At 45.5% G+C, this 16018-nt stretch overlaps 1 protein-coding gene across 1 annotated transcript; it reads left to right on the top strand.

Moving 5' to 3' along the window:
- The first annotated feature begins 4047 nt into the window (after positions 1-4047).
- LOC149355255 (uncharacterized) lies at positions 4048-6904 on the top strand. Its single transcript, XM_089576095.1, has 5 exons — positions 4048-4278; positions 4369-4449; positions 5364-5444; positions 5642-6065; positions 6810-6904. Exons 1-5 carry the CDS (start codon positions 4048-4050, stop codon positions 6902-6904), a joined length of 912 nt encoding a protein of 303 aa, XP_089432221.1.
- Positions 6905-16018: the final 9114 nt, after the last annotated feature.

The following is a 16018-nucleotide window of genomic DNA, read 5'->3' as shown; positions in this document are numbered from 1 at the left end:
TGTGAGAGGGATGCATGTTTTTGGAAGGGGTGGTATTATAATACGTTCCCTTATTTCCCCATCGAGATCCATGATTTGAGGTGAGTTCGGCCTGCATTTCACGTTGACACTTTCTAGAATTTTTCTGACGGCTGCAGTTTTGGAGAGTCGTGTTATCTGCCCTGTCAAGTGCGCCTCAATGAGTTCTTCCGCCGTATTTATTACACCTAGACCCATGAGCCTAGCTGTTGGGGTGTTGGGTGGTAGTCTCAAAGGCGTTTTGTATGCCCGGCGTATTAGAGCGTCTATCCTATTTCTTTCCTTTTGCGTGAGTCTGAGATATGGGAGTGCATAGCATATGCGGCTGAGCACAAAGGCTTGCACTAACATTATCGTTTCTTTTTTCTTTTAGTCCTTTGTTTTTGCTGGTGACCCTCTTGATGAGCCTAGCTGTTTGGTCAACGTTGTTAGTCATATTTCTGATGAAGGTAGAGTTTTGCCTATTGCTTTGCAGTCGCATTCCCAAGATCCTGACTTCTTTGACCATTCGTATGCCAAGGTTGTCTATCTTTAGTTTGATGTTTTGATGACTTTCCCTGCCCAGGGGGGGGGGGGGGGGGATGATGAGCAGCTCGGATTTGGAAGGAGAGCAGGCCAGTCCAGCTTTTTTTAGCAACTTCGGTTACTATGTTGGCCAATGCTTTTAACGCTTCTTCTACCTCCGCGTCGCTGCCTTTCTTTATCCATAGCTTAATGTCGTCTGCGTGTTAAACAGGCTCACAAAGCACATAGAGGGAAACGAGCTTCTACCAGCAACCATGGTAGGCTTCAGACCCAATCTATCTACGCAGGACGTCATGCTGCAGCTCAAAGAACACATTCTGGTCCCCAATACTCCCGGCTAAAGACACTAGAGCGGTCGGATCTGACCAAAGCCTTCGACAATTTAGAAAACGAAGCCATGCTAGCGGAGTTACAGGCTATCAAACCGGGCAAAAGAGCATACAACTACGTTAAAGACTTCCTCTCAAACAGGCAAGCAATCGTCAATATGGGAGACTTAGCTACATGCAACTAGTTTCATCCTCTTGTAGATTAAGCCTTAAAACATGCCCTAAAACTAGTTTGTGGTGAGTCAGACTGCAGAAAGGCACCGTGTGCTGTGCAGTGTTAGTGCACATAAAATTATCTATGTGGTTGAAATTATACAGCAGCCTACCACTTCACTTCCTCTCCACCTTGTCCGTCAAGGCATATGTCAAGGAACCAGTTTGAGTGTCGTTTCCCAATAATTTTTAGTGGAGCAACTCTTGAGGTGCAATTCACATCAATTTTAGATACTGTTCTTATGGCGCTTTATACCCCTTAGCCTTAAGTGGGGTGAATGTTTTTCCTGCTGTATTACGTGATCATGAAACTACAGGATATATTTTATTTACATACCAGTTCTCAAAAAAGCACTCTTGTTTTCATACAACAAAGTTGTCGAGACCTCAACCAGCAACTATTACAAAATTTATCATGCAGAGTTCAGTTTCTATGACGGCCAGAGATATCAAAAGAAGAACAAGAAAGGACAAATGCTTGCACTTGTGCTTTTTGGTATCACTCAGCAGTGCTCGAGCTTTTTAATTGCAAGGCCGTGTAGAGACAAGTCCGTGTAGAGACAAGTCAGATACTGACAATAAATTTAGAAAGTGTTAAAGCTATTTAGGATATTGTCAATTCTAATTACCTGGGGTATCAAACAGGTAGGGGAACGGTGACTCCGCATGAAATTTGCGGATCTCTTCCCGGGTCATTGGCATAAATGATGGTCGTTGGCGCTTTGAGGGAGGATCATCTACAACCTGTCTTTGCACCTTGAAAGTTATGTCATCAAGCATGGCTGGTTGGACGTTGCGTTTTGTGCCACTGTTCCACAATGCAGCCCTAGTCAGTGCAAGATGTTGTGGTTAAGCCTTTCGAAACAGCCATTTCGATTTTCCACAATACTGCACCGACATGGCTGCATGCTTTCCCTTTTCCTGCCATGCAAGTACAACCAGCCGTTACGATTTCACCTTGTTGTTTCACAGACGCCCAAGCAGTCCTTGGTGTTGCACTCACAGATTGAGATGGGCTTACTGTGCCTTTCACGTAACACAGATCACTGGATATCTTGTGTGTAACAACTTTCCCCACCCATCCACTCTGAAAGTAGTTGTATGACTCAAGAGACCGAAAGTTCTTCATCTGTTGTAAATCGCATGCTTTCGAGTCCACAAGATAGAAGATGATGTCTGCAGCATTCACACATGGCCAGTCACGAATGTCCTCTGACCACGCAGTGACTGCATCAGGGTGACTGTATGTGCGGTTGTCTGAAACAAACAAAAAAATGCCTCCAATGTTAATCAGTTTCAATCTTTCATACAAAAAGACAGAAAAATACTCATAAGTGAAGCAAATTTGGGTGTAAGTTGGCCTGCATGCGCACACACAGAAAAAACAAAATTGAGTATTGAATGTAGCAGGGCAGATTGCATATGCGATGGCAATAACATTTAAGAATCTCATCTGCCTGCTGTTAAAAGTGTCGGGAATTCATGCTTTGTAAGGAAGGAACGGAATACGCGCCAGATTATTGCACTCGACAGTTTCCCTCGATTTGGCAATTTATTCTGAGTGAACGCGTATGCTGACCTGGCAGCGGTAGTCGGGAGGTCAGGTTCAGCCGCGGCGTACGCGCAAACACTGATCTGAATGCATTTCCGCGTGCTATCTTCACGTAACTTGAGAAGGGACGGCCGAAAACATTAAGCGTGTTTTAGATGTGTTTGTAGCCTACACGAAGTACAGTACAGTCCGCTGTTAAAGGGAAACAGCGATCGTGTGGCCTCCGCGCTTTGCTTTGCGGCAGCGCTTTGCTCTAGACGGCAGAGCGTCACACATAGTCGGTGAATCTGGATCCCAACTGCACTGTGCGAGCATGATCATAGATCCCAGTAGCTCCTTGCGGTGCATATCGTGCAGTGACACAATGCTTCGAAAGCCAGATGTTACTGATTCAAAGTAAACTGTGCGAACAAGACGGACATGAACGGTGAAGAGGCAAACAAAAGCGTAGTTCCCTTCACCATCCATGTCTCGTTCACGCAGTTCTTTCTTTGAATCTGTTATGAACGAACTAGCCCCACAAGTTCTCCGTCGTTACTGCCTGGCAGGAATTTACACAACCACGACCCTCGATGCACTATCCGCATGTCAAAAACGGTACCACTGTACAGAACGGTGTTGATTATATTCAACGTCAATGCCGCACACGTAGCAATCGTTGGATGGCTTAAACTATGACTTACCTCCGATATCGACGGGTGCCTCGGAGTCCGGCGGCAAGCCGACACTGGCTCAGGCCGACGCCATCCGGCAGCCGCGCGGACGGATTCGCAGCCTCAGGCGGCCACAACAAGAAAGTGTTGGCCTCGAAGCGTAAGCCGACACCTCTCAACACTGGCAGGTCTAGCACTGAAGCTAAACAACGACGCTGCGGAGAAAGACGACACAGGGAAACGTAAATGCAAACCGCAACAGCAGCGCTGAGCCAACGCTTGCCGGCGCCGACGCGATCCGGCAGTCGCACGGACGCTGGTAGCCAGAAAGTGTCTCTCGACGTGTCGGCGATGGTTATCGACACTGGTGAGGCTAGCACAAAAGTTGCAAGACGACGCTGTGAACACGGAAGATGCAGAAAACAGCGATACAGTAACAACAGCGGCGCTGAGCCGGCTGTTGGCGCTGAGCCAGGATGAGCAACGACAGTCCAACATGGTGCCGCCGCCAAGCAGACGCTAGACGGCGCCAGTAGTCCAAATATGGCGGCTCCCTTGAGCGCCTCATTGCAAAGGTCTATAGACCAGATTCTTTTAGCCTCGCACGCAGGCTGCAGGCGCGCTCCTACTCTCGACACCAGAGGACGCCTCTCGACGTGGACTGCGGGATAAGCGGTGTGGTACAGGCGAATGTTCGTGTTTACTCTGCGTGGCGTTTGATTGTGTCTTTAATTAGTGGTTTGAGTGAGTAGCTACGATGTACAAGAGCTACTCGTCGGGGCGGCACTGTGCCGTCGTTGACTGCAAGAACAACCAACGTAAACGCAAGCTTCTGATGGACGAAAACTGCTCCGAGCATCAGTGCGAGAGGCGCGTGTGTATGTGCGGCGTGTACTCGTTGCACAGGTTTCCGGCTGCGCCTGAGAAGTGTAGGGAATGGGAAATCGCCCTCAACCGCAAAAACTTCAAGCCAAGCAAACTTGCACGTGTAAGTGTTATCCCACTTGTGGTAGTGAACATTCTGCTGAGAGACACCGCGCCACTGATGCCGTTGCACGTTTTTTTTCGTTTATTACAGGTCTGTTCCGTTCATTTTATTGACGGCAAACCTACCGCCCTAAATCCGTGCCCAATGCTTGAACTTGGCTACGCGAAAAAGGTGAGTACGTCGTGAAGATCAGCTTTCATGCTTTCATGAGGTGGAAATGGCTGTTTTGAAATCGTGATGAATGCGCTCTTACACGAGATGCGTGTGGGCCTCGCGTTTACCCGCAACCGATCTTGCTGTGCCAAGAACGCCTCGTACCGAGTGCTGGAAGTCGTGGTCGTACAGAGCGAGAAATTAACTGGTAGCTCAAGGCTGCCGATGCCTGTCTTGCCGTTGAACCATACGCCCATTGGCGTTATCAACCCATTACAGGCGTGCGCGTTACGGAGCTAGAACGCAGCGATAACCGACGTCAAACAGATACCGGGTGCGCTGTACTTAGATATGGGCGCGGCAAGCGCTGGCGTTGACGCATTCGAGATTCCTGCATAGCTTTTCGCCCAGTGACAGGCAAGCTCAAATGCGTATGACACCGCGTACGACTTGCGCTACGTCACAGACACAACACACACAGACTTTTTTTTAGTGTGCTGTAATTGTGTTTTTTTATGGGCGTTTAATGTACCGAAGCGACTCAGGCTATGAGGGACGCTGTAGCGAAGGGCTCCGGAAATTTCGACCACCTGGGGTTCTGTAACGAGCACTGGCATTGCACACTACACGGGCCTCTAGAATTTCGCCTCCGTCGAAATTCGGCCGCTGCGGCCGGGATCGGACCCGCGTCTTTCAGGCCAGCAGCCGAGCACCATAAACACTGAGACACCGCGGTGGCTTTTTGTGCTGTAATTGTAGAAGAGTTACTAACATGTTGGGGTTCAAAACATGTGGTTGCAATTAACAAGCCACATCTGAAAATTGGTAAAGAATGTACACGTTGGATACTGAGAAAATAAGAAAAGTGCCGGATTGTTACCATTTTTTCGAGCTTGGCGGTTCTCATGAACCATCTCTGTGCATTTACATAGGTGACACGTCGAAGGAGGCCAATCCTGAGAACCCTTCAGCCAGAGGCCAATCCTTCATCAGTGCAAATAATGGATAGCCAGGTAATGTCTCTGCTTTGTCTTCATCCAAGTAGTCAAGCTGTCTCACTCAAACATAATCAACTCACCTAAATGTGGTATAAATTGTAATTTCCATACCATGAAAAAAAAATGTGTCGTTAAGTGGAGGCTTGAGAGCATGAACGCATTATATGTCGTCTGGTATTTCCTTCAATGCTTTGTTTTATTTTTATGTGCAGGCCACAGAGCATCCTGTCTCAGCAGTGGCACCTGCACAAGCCACATCTTCTAACTCAAGTTCAACCTGGGACACAGCAGACCATTCGCAGCAGACTCCAGACTCAGATGAGTCCGAGAACAGTGTCCTTGATCTCAGCTACCGTGGTTCTGCTTCGACTCAAGAAGAAATAGCAAGTCAAAAGTGTAACAAGAGTTGCCAAGCAGAGGCGCATGTTTGCAGTGTTGGTGTTCAGTGGGAAGACCCATATTCCTTCATACATGCTGAGCACTCATATGGAGCTACGGAAACCAAATTTCAGTGCTCAGGAACACAAACCATACCAAGACCAGCTTCTGAGGACCTTTCTGAGGCAGTGTGCAATTTTTACACAGGCCTTGGCCTCGATGGCTTTAGGAAACTCCTGACAACAGTGGCTGGTCTTGGTAAGGTTTGTGGAAACATGACCATTGGCGACCAAGTCTTGCTAACTCTCATGCGACTGCGATTGGGACTCCTGTACTTTGACTTGGCCCTGAGATTTGGCACATCTGTGGCACAAACAGGGAGAATATTTCGTAAAATGATAGGAATTTTGCATGGCATTATGACAAATGTTGTTGCATGGCTGCCAATTGATACAATCTTCGCAACAATGCCACAACAGTTTGCCAAGAGCCAATATGCTGACACTACTGTTATTGTAGACTGCACTGAAGTGTATACGCAGCGGCCGAAGAAACTTTACCCAATAGGGCAGACATACAGCTCCTACAAGGGCTGTAACACTATCAAGTTTCTCGTCGCAGTTGCACCGAGTGGCTTCGTAATGTTTGTTTCTGGCACCTATGGTGGACGGGCTTCAGATAAGTTCATAGTTGAATAATCTGGATTTATTGACAACTTGTCTGAAGGCCACGTAATCATGGCTGACAGAGGATTTAGTTTGACCAATGCCATGAAGGAAAAGGGCGTGAAACTAAACACTCCAGCTTTCTCAAAAGGCAGGCTTCAGTTTCCTGAAGCAGAAGCTACGGTGTCCAGACGGATCTCACACCTTAGAATTCATGTTGAACGTGCAATTAATCGTATTAAGGTGTACAGAATTCTAAAGAATTCGTTGCCTATTCATCACAAGAAGTTGATGAACAGCATTGTTCTAGTTTGTGCGGGGTTGTACAATCTGAAAGGGCCACTAATAGTTGATCCGAACGGCGAAGAGGAAGAGAAGGAAAATGACAGTGAGAATGAAATGGGCGACATCCAAGGCACCATTGCTCCATGACAAGCATTAGGGCACACTTAAAATTTTTGATGCTGTGAAAGGAGACTGGATGGATTGTCTGAGTATTGTACACCATTTTGTTCCACTTTATTACATCATGTTAAAGGGGTACAGACACAAAGTTTTCGAGTATCTGTTTTTTTTTCCTAGAAAGACGCATATGGGCCCAGTAATCGTGAAAATGAGCTCAAAACTCTTGTGCACAGAGTTTATAATTACAAACAATTTTGTACCTGCAGCTTCTGTTTCTGTTAGTGCCAGCACTGAACTGCAGCTTGACGTACAAGTCGACTGGGCAACCTGTGCTACTATATTACTGATGACGACTGTGTCGCTGGCAAGCACTGGTTGCTCCTGTGAACTACTACGAGGTTTGGTAACGTCTCAGTAATTGGGCAAGTGCACCTTGATGTCACTGGATACGAGTGGAAAGGCCGAATGGCTCATCAGACACCATTCAAAATCGTATGTTCCACTCAACGCCTGCGAGCGAAACTTGCTAGAAGGCATCTCCTTGCACCCATGAAACAAATCATTCGCTACTATGTGGGAAAATTTTGTGTCTGTACCTCTTTAAAGGTTACACACTGTGTTGTTTGGTCTTTCAAGTGCTTGAGAAGTAATGCTCTGGAACTTTGTTTTTGTGTATTCAAGCACACGGACATGAGTGCTACAGGTCATATTTGCAGGATTTCGTATATAGATATACACTGATTGCTGCAGCGATATTTCTTTTGCATCAACGTCTCAAGCAGTAATAATAAAACTCAAAACACAAAAAGTAAAACTCGGGTCATTCAGTGTTTATTGTTCAGTCTGTTCTGCTGGTGTAGCGATAGCCTTGTATTCAGATATGTCTAAGCTGTTGCTGTGAACAGCATCAACAAGCCTGGGCAAGTAGTGCCTGAAGTAGAATTCTGACAGCCTTGAAATATGAAGGCAAACAAAATCTACATCATAGGGCACTTAAACTAAAATAGAGTTCATGGCTGACCACACATAGAAGTAGCAGTGTATACGCTCTGTGCAGAACATAATAAACTGCACCTGATAGTAGTAACCATTTTTTCCTTTCATATCAAGAAAGTGGACTCCATTCGAGTCCTTCTTGACATCATACTTGTTGGAGTCTACAAGCGGCCGACAGTCATCTACATACGGGCATTTAATTTCTAGGATGCTCTCTGTGCCAACTAAGCCATCAGGGCTTGCCGATAAAAATGGATGCGTGGCACTAACAACTGTGCCACAACGTTCAACATGGACACCACGATGGTTCTCAAACATCCGCCTGGCAACAGGCTCAAACCTTTGTCCATGACTTGTTGCCTTGTTGCCCCGAAACTGGCTGAAAAGGCATGATGTGACAAACTTATCTGGTGGCGTTTCTTTCTTCCGTGGAACCTTTGACACATTAGAAGCTGTGAGACGCAGCTTGCGGCTAGCTTCCCAAAGCTTCCCAGTCTGCTGGCGCGTGAGCTCCATGAGACTTAACCTGATTTGCTCTTTAATACATACCCATTTACTATAAAAGTCTGAGCAGGTGTCGCACGCCAATAGCTCGTCATCATCATGTCGACCATGAGTGAGCTCAGGGGCTGTATTCCTTAAAATATTTTTAGCCAGCACAGTGGGCGACACTTTTGCAACAACAGTCTGATGCAGGAGGCTCCCTTTTATGTCAAGAAGGGGTGCTATTAGAGACTGCTGCATCTCTCTCACATATTGCTCATGGGTCTCATAATGTTTTGTATTAACCTCCTGCCTTTTATGCTGCATGTCTTCGCATTCCTTTCGCATCTTAAAATCCATGGCATCTATTTGTGATGGCTTAACATTTTTCTTTGTGCCCTGGTTCCACATGGCACTCTTGTCAGTGCAGCTCTGTCCGGTCAGGCCTTTTCGGCTGGCAAACTCCACCTTCCACAGGACTGCACCTTGTTATATGAAAAAAAAGCAGATAGAAAAAAATTGAAAGGAACCAGTGGCTACAATGAATAATGCTACTGCATGTGAAAGTGAGTTCATAGTTGTCGGACCCAAGACAAAGCCCAGAGAGCAAACACGAGGATCACTGTTTGAGAGGCAAAGAAGCCTTTATAGGATGTGCTGCCTTGATGCTGCCTTTTAGTGTAATTTATAAACTACCTTTTGTTCTGCGCTTATATACTATTTTGTGCATATTGTGCTTGTAAAACTGTTTTGTAAGCGTATACGGACATGAATCACGAGTGTTCTTGTCGCTCATTTGCTTTTGACATTGTACTTTCATTATGTATGGTTCCTAGTGATGTGTAACATTACCATGCATTTTTGTTTACTTTCATTTGTATCAAAATGTGACCATTAACATACTTTCTTGCTTCCCCCCTTATGTAATTCCCTACCCAGGGCCCTTAAGGGACAATAAATAATGATGATGATGAGTCCATAATAAGGCTCACTCACTTCTGCACAACCTTCTTTTCTTTTTTCACGTAATAGGTGCAGATGTACAGCCTGCATAGTTTTTCATGAAGGTAGAGGCCACACAGCTTGTTTACACATGCAGAAAAGCATAAATGTGCATAGCATGTTACTCAGACAAATTTGTGCAGTTAGGAGTCATTTTTCAACAAAACAGCTGTATGAAGAAAGTATTGCTAATAAATGGAAGCAGCTGCAACAAGAATGCATGACGATGGTTTAGTGTCGTTTGCTGAGGTAGCTGAGAGGTTGCATGCACCACATGCAGGTTATAAATGATCTACAGTTTATTTCGATCACAAAATTGTGGTTGACACAACAAGCTACAGCTATGAGACAAGTAGTTTAAGCTATCTCTAGGAACAGGAGGGAGTGCAAAAATTAAGAGGACATTTAAGCTCCCCCTTAAGGCTATGTATAATGCAATAGCTTTAATGGTTATTTGGTACCTTCTTAGTTAGTACCTCTAATTACACTCATTACCATACATCAGCAGTCCTGCTAGGCACCACAAGACACACGATGTCCCCTTTAAGTGTAGGAGGGGCATGCACAATGGCATAGGAGTAGTGTGTCTGACTCAACCCATGGGTCACGGGCTCGATTCCCAACTATTACCCCAATTATCTTTTCAGCATAATTAATTTACCTTATACTGTTTCATGTCGTATTGACATTTCAGTCATGTTACGGCCTCATAGTCACAATTTAACTAGACATTTAGCCACTATCATTCCACAGGTCAACTTGTGATGTGACAACCCTCTAGGCCAATCCTGAACTAGTGACAACACGTGAACCAACTAGCTCAAAGTTCCGCGTTAGTGACAACACTCAATCTTTTCCTTCGAACGTCTGCTGTAACGCTGACGCATTAATAATGCCGATGACTGCACTTACCGACGTGGCTGCACACGGCAGTCAAGCCGACTTTGCAGGAGTAGGACCCGGATAAAACGCGGCAATCACTTGTAATGCAAACCCATGTTTGGTACGGTCGGTCAGAGTCAGCTTGCGAAGGTGAGACTGTCCCTTTAATGAAACAAGTCTCTTTGTCAGCTTGGTAAATGAGAAGCTGACCCACTTTCCCACTTATTACAAAGTTATAAGAGTCTAAACTCTTGATGGCTTGGACGTCTTCCAGATCGCAGGCTTTTGTTTTGAGCAGGTAATATGTAATGTGGTTTTCTTGCAGGGAAGGCCAGAGTTTCATATCTTCTTTCCATTCGTTGGCCGCGATGGAGAGGGGATGAGGCAGAACCCGGTCGCCTACGGTGTGGAAGCAAAACAAGAAAATACGCGCAAAGTTAACTGCAATATTATACATGGAAACACGCAGATAGATAGAACAAAGCTTTGACGACAAACTGCTTATTGGCCGAGCATGTGCCCACAAACAGACATTAACAGGATGGCGGCGCGATAGCAGCAAGTGCACTGCACGGTCATCGGTGAAGAATGACTTTCGCTCTCGGCTGGACTCAATTTAGCAGCCAACTTTTGTGCAAGGTGCTTAAAATACTGAGAAGCATCTCAGACAATAAGCAGACGCGTGCCCCGTTCAGGTCTCGCCCAGCCAACAAAACGATAAGACAAGCTTCCGAAGACGGTAAACGAAAAACAAACACAAATGAGCTTCACAGCAATATTCTTCGCTCGATCCGATCCTTAATCCCTAACAGCAGTGCGTCCTCTTCACGTCTCGTGCAGCCAACAAGGCGATAAGACAAGCTTCCAAAGGCGATAAACAAAAAGAGAAACAATCTTCATAGCATTACCCGTTTGATCCGATCTTAAGGGGCACAGAGAAAGGTATTTAAAAACCGGTACCTTTTAGCGATAAGCAGGTAGATATTTACTTGAAGCAATAACAAAAGGTGCGTCGCTGCACAGTGCCATGTCGTGGTAACAGCGCACATCGACGTTGTATGCAGCTGTATCTTGCTCACTGGGAACTTGCCAGGACGCTTACTCTATTAAAACGTTTCACTTTATGACGCGCGGAAACCAATGTATACCAAATGCGCCGGCATCATTGCTGTCGCGATAACACAAAACTTTACTAAAAACCAAGCAATATATCGATCATATGAATGTTCTACTGCGTTTGTCATGCGTACATAATGCAATAGTGAAAAAAAAACAACGGCTTACCGATTTTTATCGTCAACGGACAGCCTGGAGAACAAGCCATTGCCACCGCTCCTGCTTCCGCCAGTGCAACGATCCGCGGTTCCCGCAGTCCACTGCCAATGCTCGCACCACGGCGCCACCGTCGCAAGAAAATGGCGGAACCCACAGAACGCTGCGGATTCTGACGTCACGCTCCCTCCTAGTTTTTTTTCCTCTATGTCTATGCCCATAGAGGCTTTTAGTAGAGCGTACGCAGTCTTACGCAAAGGCATAGCGAACGCTATAAAATAGCGTCCTTCGTACTGCCCATGCGCCAAACGCTATTCCAAATCAATGTTTAACGTACGTTCGCGTTACGTACGCTGTTTTTCAAATTTAGTGCGCGTGCTCGTGCTTACGCTAGGAAAAATAGCGTTGTCAACATGGCGGCGCCCACGTCACCCGCTTCGGAGGGAATTCATCAATGTTTTGGGTTTCTAGGCATATTCATTGCGTTTAAATAGAACGAATGAGGGATAAAATTGCCATATTTTCAATTCTGTGCAACGATTCTGCCGTTCTTAACCCTAACAAGACACCGCCGACTGTGGATTGGCTTTATTTGGATTTTTACGCCGAGGTAGTCATGGTCTTGCCAAAAAGGTAGCCGCTTCGGCGGTAGAAAGAGAGGTCCGAAAGAACTAGACATGATGTTATTAAAAACCTTGCTCGGTTCTATTATCTAACAGAAATTAGACCCTGGCCCGACTGAACTGGCCATGGAACTGGATATCTACGCGATGTGAATTGGATAACCTTGGCTAAGTGCGAAAAACATGTCGCAAAATATTATGACATCTTAACACCAGACGGCGCTACTGCGGCCTGCGTTATCGTTGCGTTTGGGTCGGCATACGATAAACTAAAAGTGCTCATGCGATTTCCACTCTAACTACCGGCACTTTCTATCTATCTACCGGCACTTCGCAAAACGCAATAACGACTACTGGTGACTAAATAAGGAAATGTATTATTTTGTTTTGTTTTTTTTTTCCACGTCGGCCAGGAGCAGGCAATTCGTAGCAGGCCGATGGTTAGGACGGCTCTGCCGAATCCAATCCAACGCAATCCATTTGAAAACGGCGGAGCTTTTTAGGCTTAGAGACGCCGCAGCTATATACTCCGTTTCATACATCATGTGCAACGCTGTGAGGGCTACGGAAATAGTCCGCAAAAAAAATAAAGAGAGGTGTATCACTTCGCGCTGCTCGGTGGCCGTGTGGTCTAAAGCGTCGCTCCGGAGTGTCGACAGGCGATGACGGTGCGTGGGTTCAAATCCCGCATGGTGGAACTTTTTTCTTTCGCACATTTTTTTGTCATCGCAAGCTGAATTTCGCGTGACTTGAATGAGAAAACTCGTTTTGTTCAGAATCGCTTGAATATTATGCCGTGTTCTGAAATGAACTGCATGCATCTGTTCATTTGATGCATACCGCGGTAATGTTAGCTGTCCGAAATTCGTTGTCAATGAGCTCCCACCGGCTTTTGGTCAGCAGTGGCGGTTTTCTTCCCGATTCTGCAGCATTGTGACTATACTTTTTAGATGCAAGCGAGAGGTTTATGCGAAAGATGACGTTCATTCTTCGGGTTTAATTAATTAGCACACTGGTGAGTGCTCCGCCGTGGCCCGATTAACAAGTGGCCGTCTGCAACTTTCGATTTCGCCGTTGCCGAGGAGCCCACTCTTTTGTTGGCCTCTCTTAAGGTATCTGGCATGTTATGAATTGTTCTGAGCAACCGGTTAGCGGCTGATCCAGTCTTCGCCAAAAGAGTCTGGGACCGACTTTGGCACTGTGCTGTAGAGTTGCCCGAAGAACTTGGCGAGAGCAGTTATTTTTTACTGATCGCAAAGTTGAGAAGCAAGATGTCTGTTAATTTAGAATGCTGGTTTAGAATTTAGAATACAGGAGCGCAGAAAACATAATCTAGACTTCTTAATCGCCTATTTTCTGACTGTGTATGCGTAACATTCTTGTGCATATCTGCAATTCTTATGTTTTTGTAAAGGTATCTCGTTTTTAAGCAAAGCGCGGTTTCCTTTGTCATTGAAGATAGCTATATAACTTGGCTAATATATGCGGAAAAAGAGCAGTATATTTAAACTGATCGGTCAAAATATTTTTACACACACCACCTCGATATGGCCTCTTTCCTGTGTTGTGTTAAATTTAGAACATAGTGTTGATTCACACAGTGAGAGAAAACAGTACTGCCTTAAAGGGAAACATCATAGGTTTTAGAAATCAACGAGCTTAAGAGGGTCGAATGTGTGAAACTTGGAGGTAAAGCATGCGAAGTCTTTTTGGGCTAGCACTTGAAATAGTGAAGTAATCGCCGATTAAAATCCGGACGCCCTTCAAGCTTCTGCGCAGCACGCAATGCCAAGTGGGGGGCGCATGATGACGTCATCGAAGGTATCGGTACATTTCCAACGGACAAACACCTGCTTTGAAGAAAAAAAACCAACGCCACCGAAGGCGAACCCTGCTGAGAGTTGTTTGGCAGCGTCTAACGTGTGAGGGCAAGGTGTGGCTGATGACAGCGGTAATTTGAAATCATACCTTCCGTGACGTCACGCTGAGTTTTCCTGCACTCCTCCGGTGCATTGAGGAGAAGCGCAAATTTCAATCGTCGATTACATCACTATTTTAAATGCTAGTGCAAAAACACTTGGCATGCTTTACCTACATCCTATATAGATTTGAATCCTTGAATATCGCGAGATTGTCAAAAAAGTGGTGCAGCTGCCCTTTAAGAGTTACAGATTTGTTGTCGTGCACAAATGTATATGAAGGCAATACAGAGGTAAGTCAGCTTGTCTCGATTTCCCTGCTCTCTTAGAAGAGCAGAAGCTGCTCAGGCAGGATTTTCCTGCAGCCAGGTAAAAAGAGTTCCAAGCTGTAGGAGCGTCAAATAAGAATGCAGAAAAAGTTGCACAACACCAGGAAAAAATATTTCGAAAGAGCAAACAATAAATGAGACAGGACAATAAAGAATGCTGACCTCGCAGTGTTTGTGACAAATGGTTTATTCTGGAAACAGCCACTGGCATGGATCACAGTGTATACAAATTAAAGGACACGTGCAGTGGATGTACACGAACACACAATGAGTGAAGTGCTCCAAAATGGGAAAAAAATGTGCAGCCATCGAACAACACAATTTGATAAAACGAAAACCTGACCAAGGTATTAACAAAGACATGACTCGAAAGAAACAAATTCACACTGAACTGAGCAAGAGCCAGCTTTAAATTATTCACACTTCAGAAAAATTAAGAACAAAACACACAGTACTGGCTACCTCAACACTGGTACGGCATAACATGTCATAACGACCAGAGATTGACAGTAATGCAAAACAACGCCAAACCAGGACTCCCTTTTCAGGACATCAAGATCAGACACCCCTACATACCATTTACAACCCTCACACACAAAATGGGGCCCATTCCTAGGGGTTTGCGAATGTTCGAACTTTTTGGACAGCACATTGAATAAATTTCTGTTCAGTTAGTTGAACGAATCAAAGAGTACATGTTCAAAATTATTTTAAATGAATCCAATTTGCTCTAAAATTTCAGATACTTTTCGAATAATTGGCACAACGCTTGATTAAGCTCCACCGTATTTTTCTGCAATGAATCTTCCAAAAACGGCACACATTGACGACGTGTACCAGTATTCATGTTCTAATTGGAAAAAGTACTATTTGCACTCCCTTACAAATTCTACTTCTATACAGACACTATTAACTCGACCTCCTCACCACCTACACTACAAGTTACTGCCCGATAGAATTTGATGCAATGATTTGATGGAAATGTTACAATTTTTGGTGGAAATCTTACAATTTCCTCGGAAGACTGGTCAACACACACACACACTCACATGCACAGATATTTCACATTTCCACCCACACACGCACAAAGGTGATCACAGCATGCCGATGAGTCCTCTCTCTTTCCTCTGTAGCATGTGTATTACACATAAATTTCAAGTCAGACAAATTCCTCGATGCCACTTAAATCTTCATCACTAAAATCAGTGCTCGACTCATCAGAGGAGGAGTTGCACGAGTCAGAAATGCGGAAGACAGCCGGTTCACTTTCAGCGTCAACAATCAAATCGCGTTGCCATGCTTTAGCCTCAACTTGCTCCACATGAACACAACAGTTTTACCACATTTCCTGGCTTACAGACGCCAGTGCTTCCGGCAGGAGCTTTTCCACTTCAGCCAACCCTATTGGAAAAATGACTATACTGGGCATACTGGAACCCGGCATCCAGCATCATAGTGGATTATGGTGATGGGAAAGCTGGGTACTGGCATGCTGGGCAGTGGGCATGGCGGGTGGTGGGCATGCCAGGTGGTGGGCATGCCGGGTGGTGGGCATGCCGGGTAGTGGGCATGCCGGGTAGTGGGCATGCTGGGCAGTGGGCATGCTGGGCAGTGGGTATGCCGGGTGGTGGGCAT

This window comes from Amblyomma mixtum, chromosome 3 (assembly GCF_055824585.1).
Source record: "Amblyomma mixtum isolate Tamu chromosome 3, ASM5582458v1, whole genome shotgun sequence".
Classification (NCBI taxonomy): Eukaryota; Metazoa; Arthropoda; class Arachnida; order Ixodida; family Ixodidae; genus Amblyomma; species Amblyomma mixtum.
The sequence above is the reverse complement of the archived record's forward strand: the minus strand, read 5'-3'. Positions and strand labels throughout refer to the sequence as shown.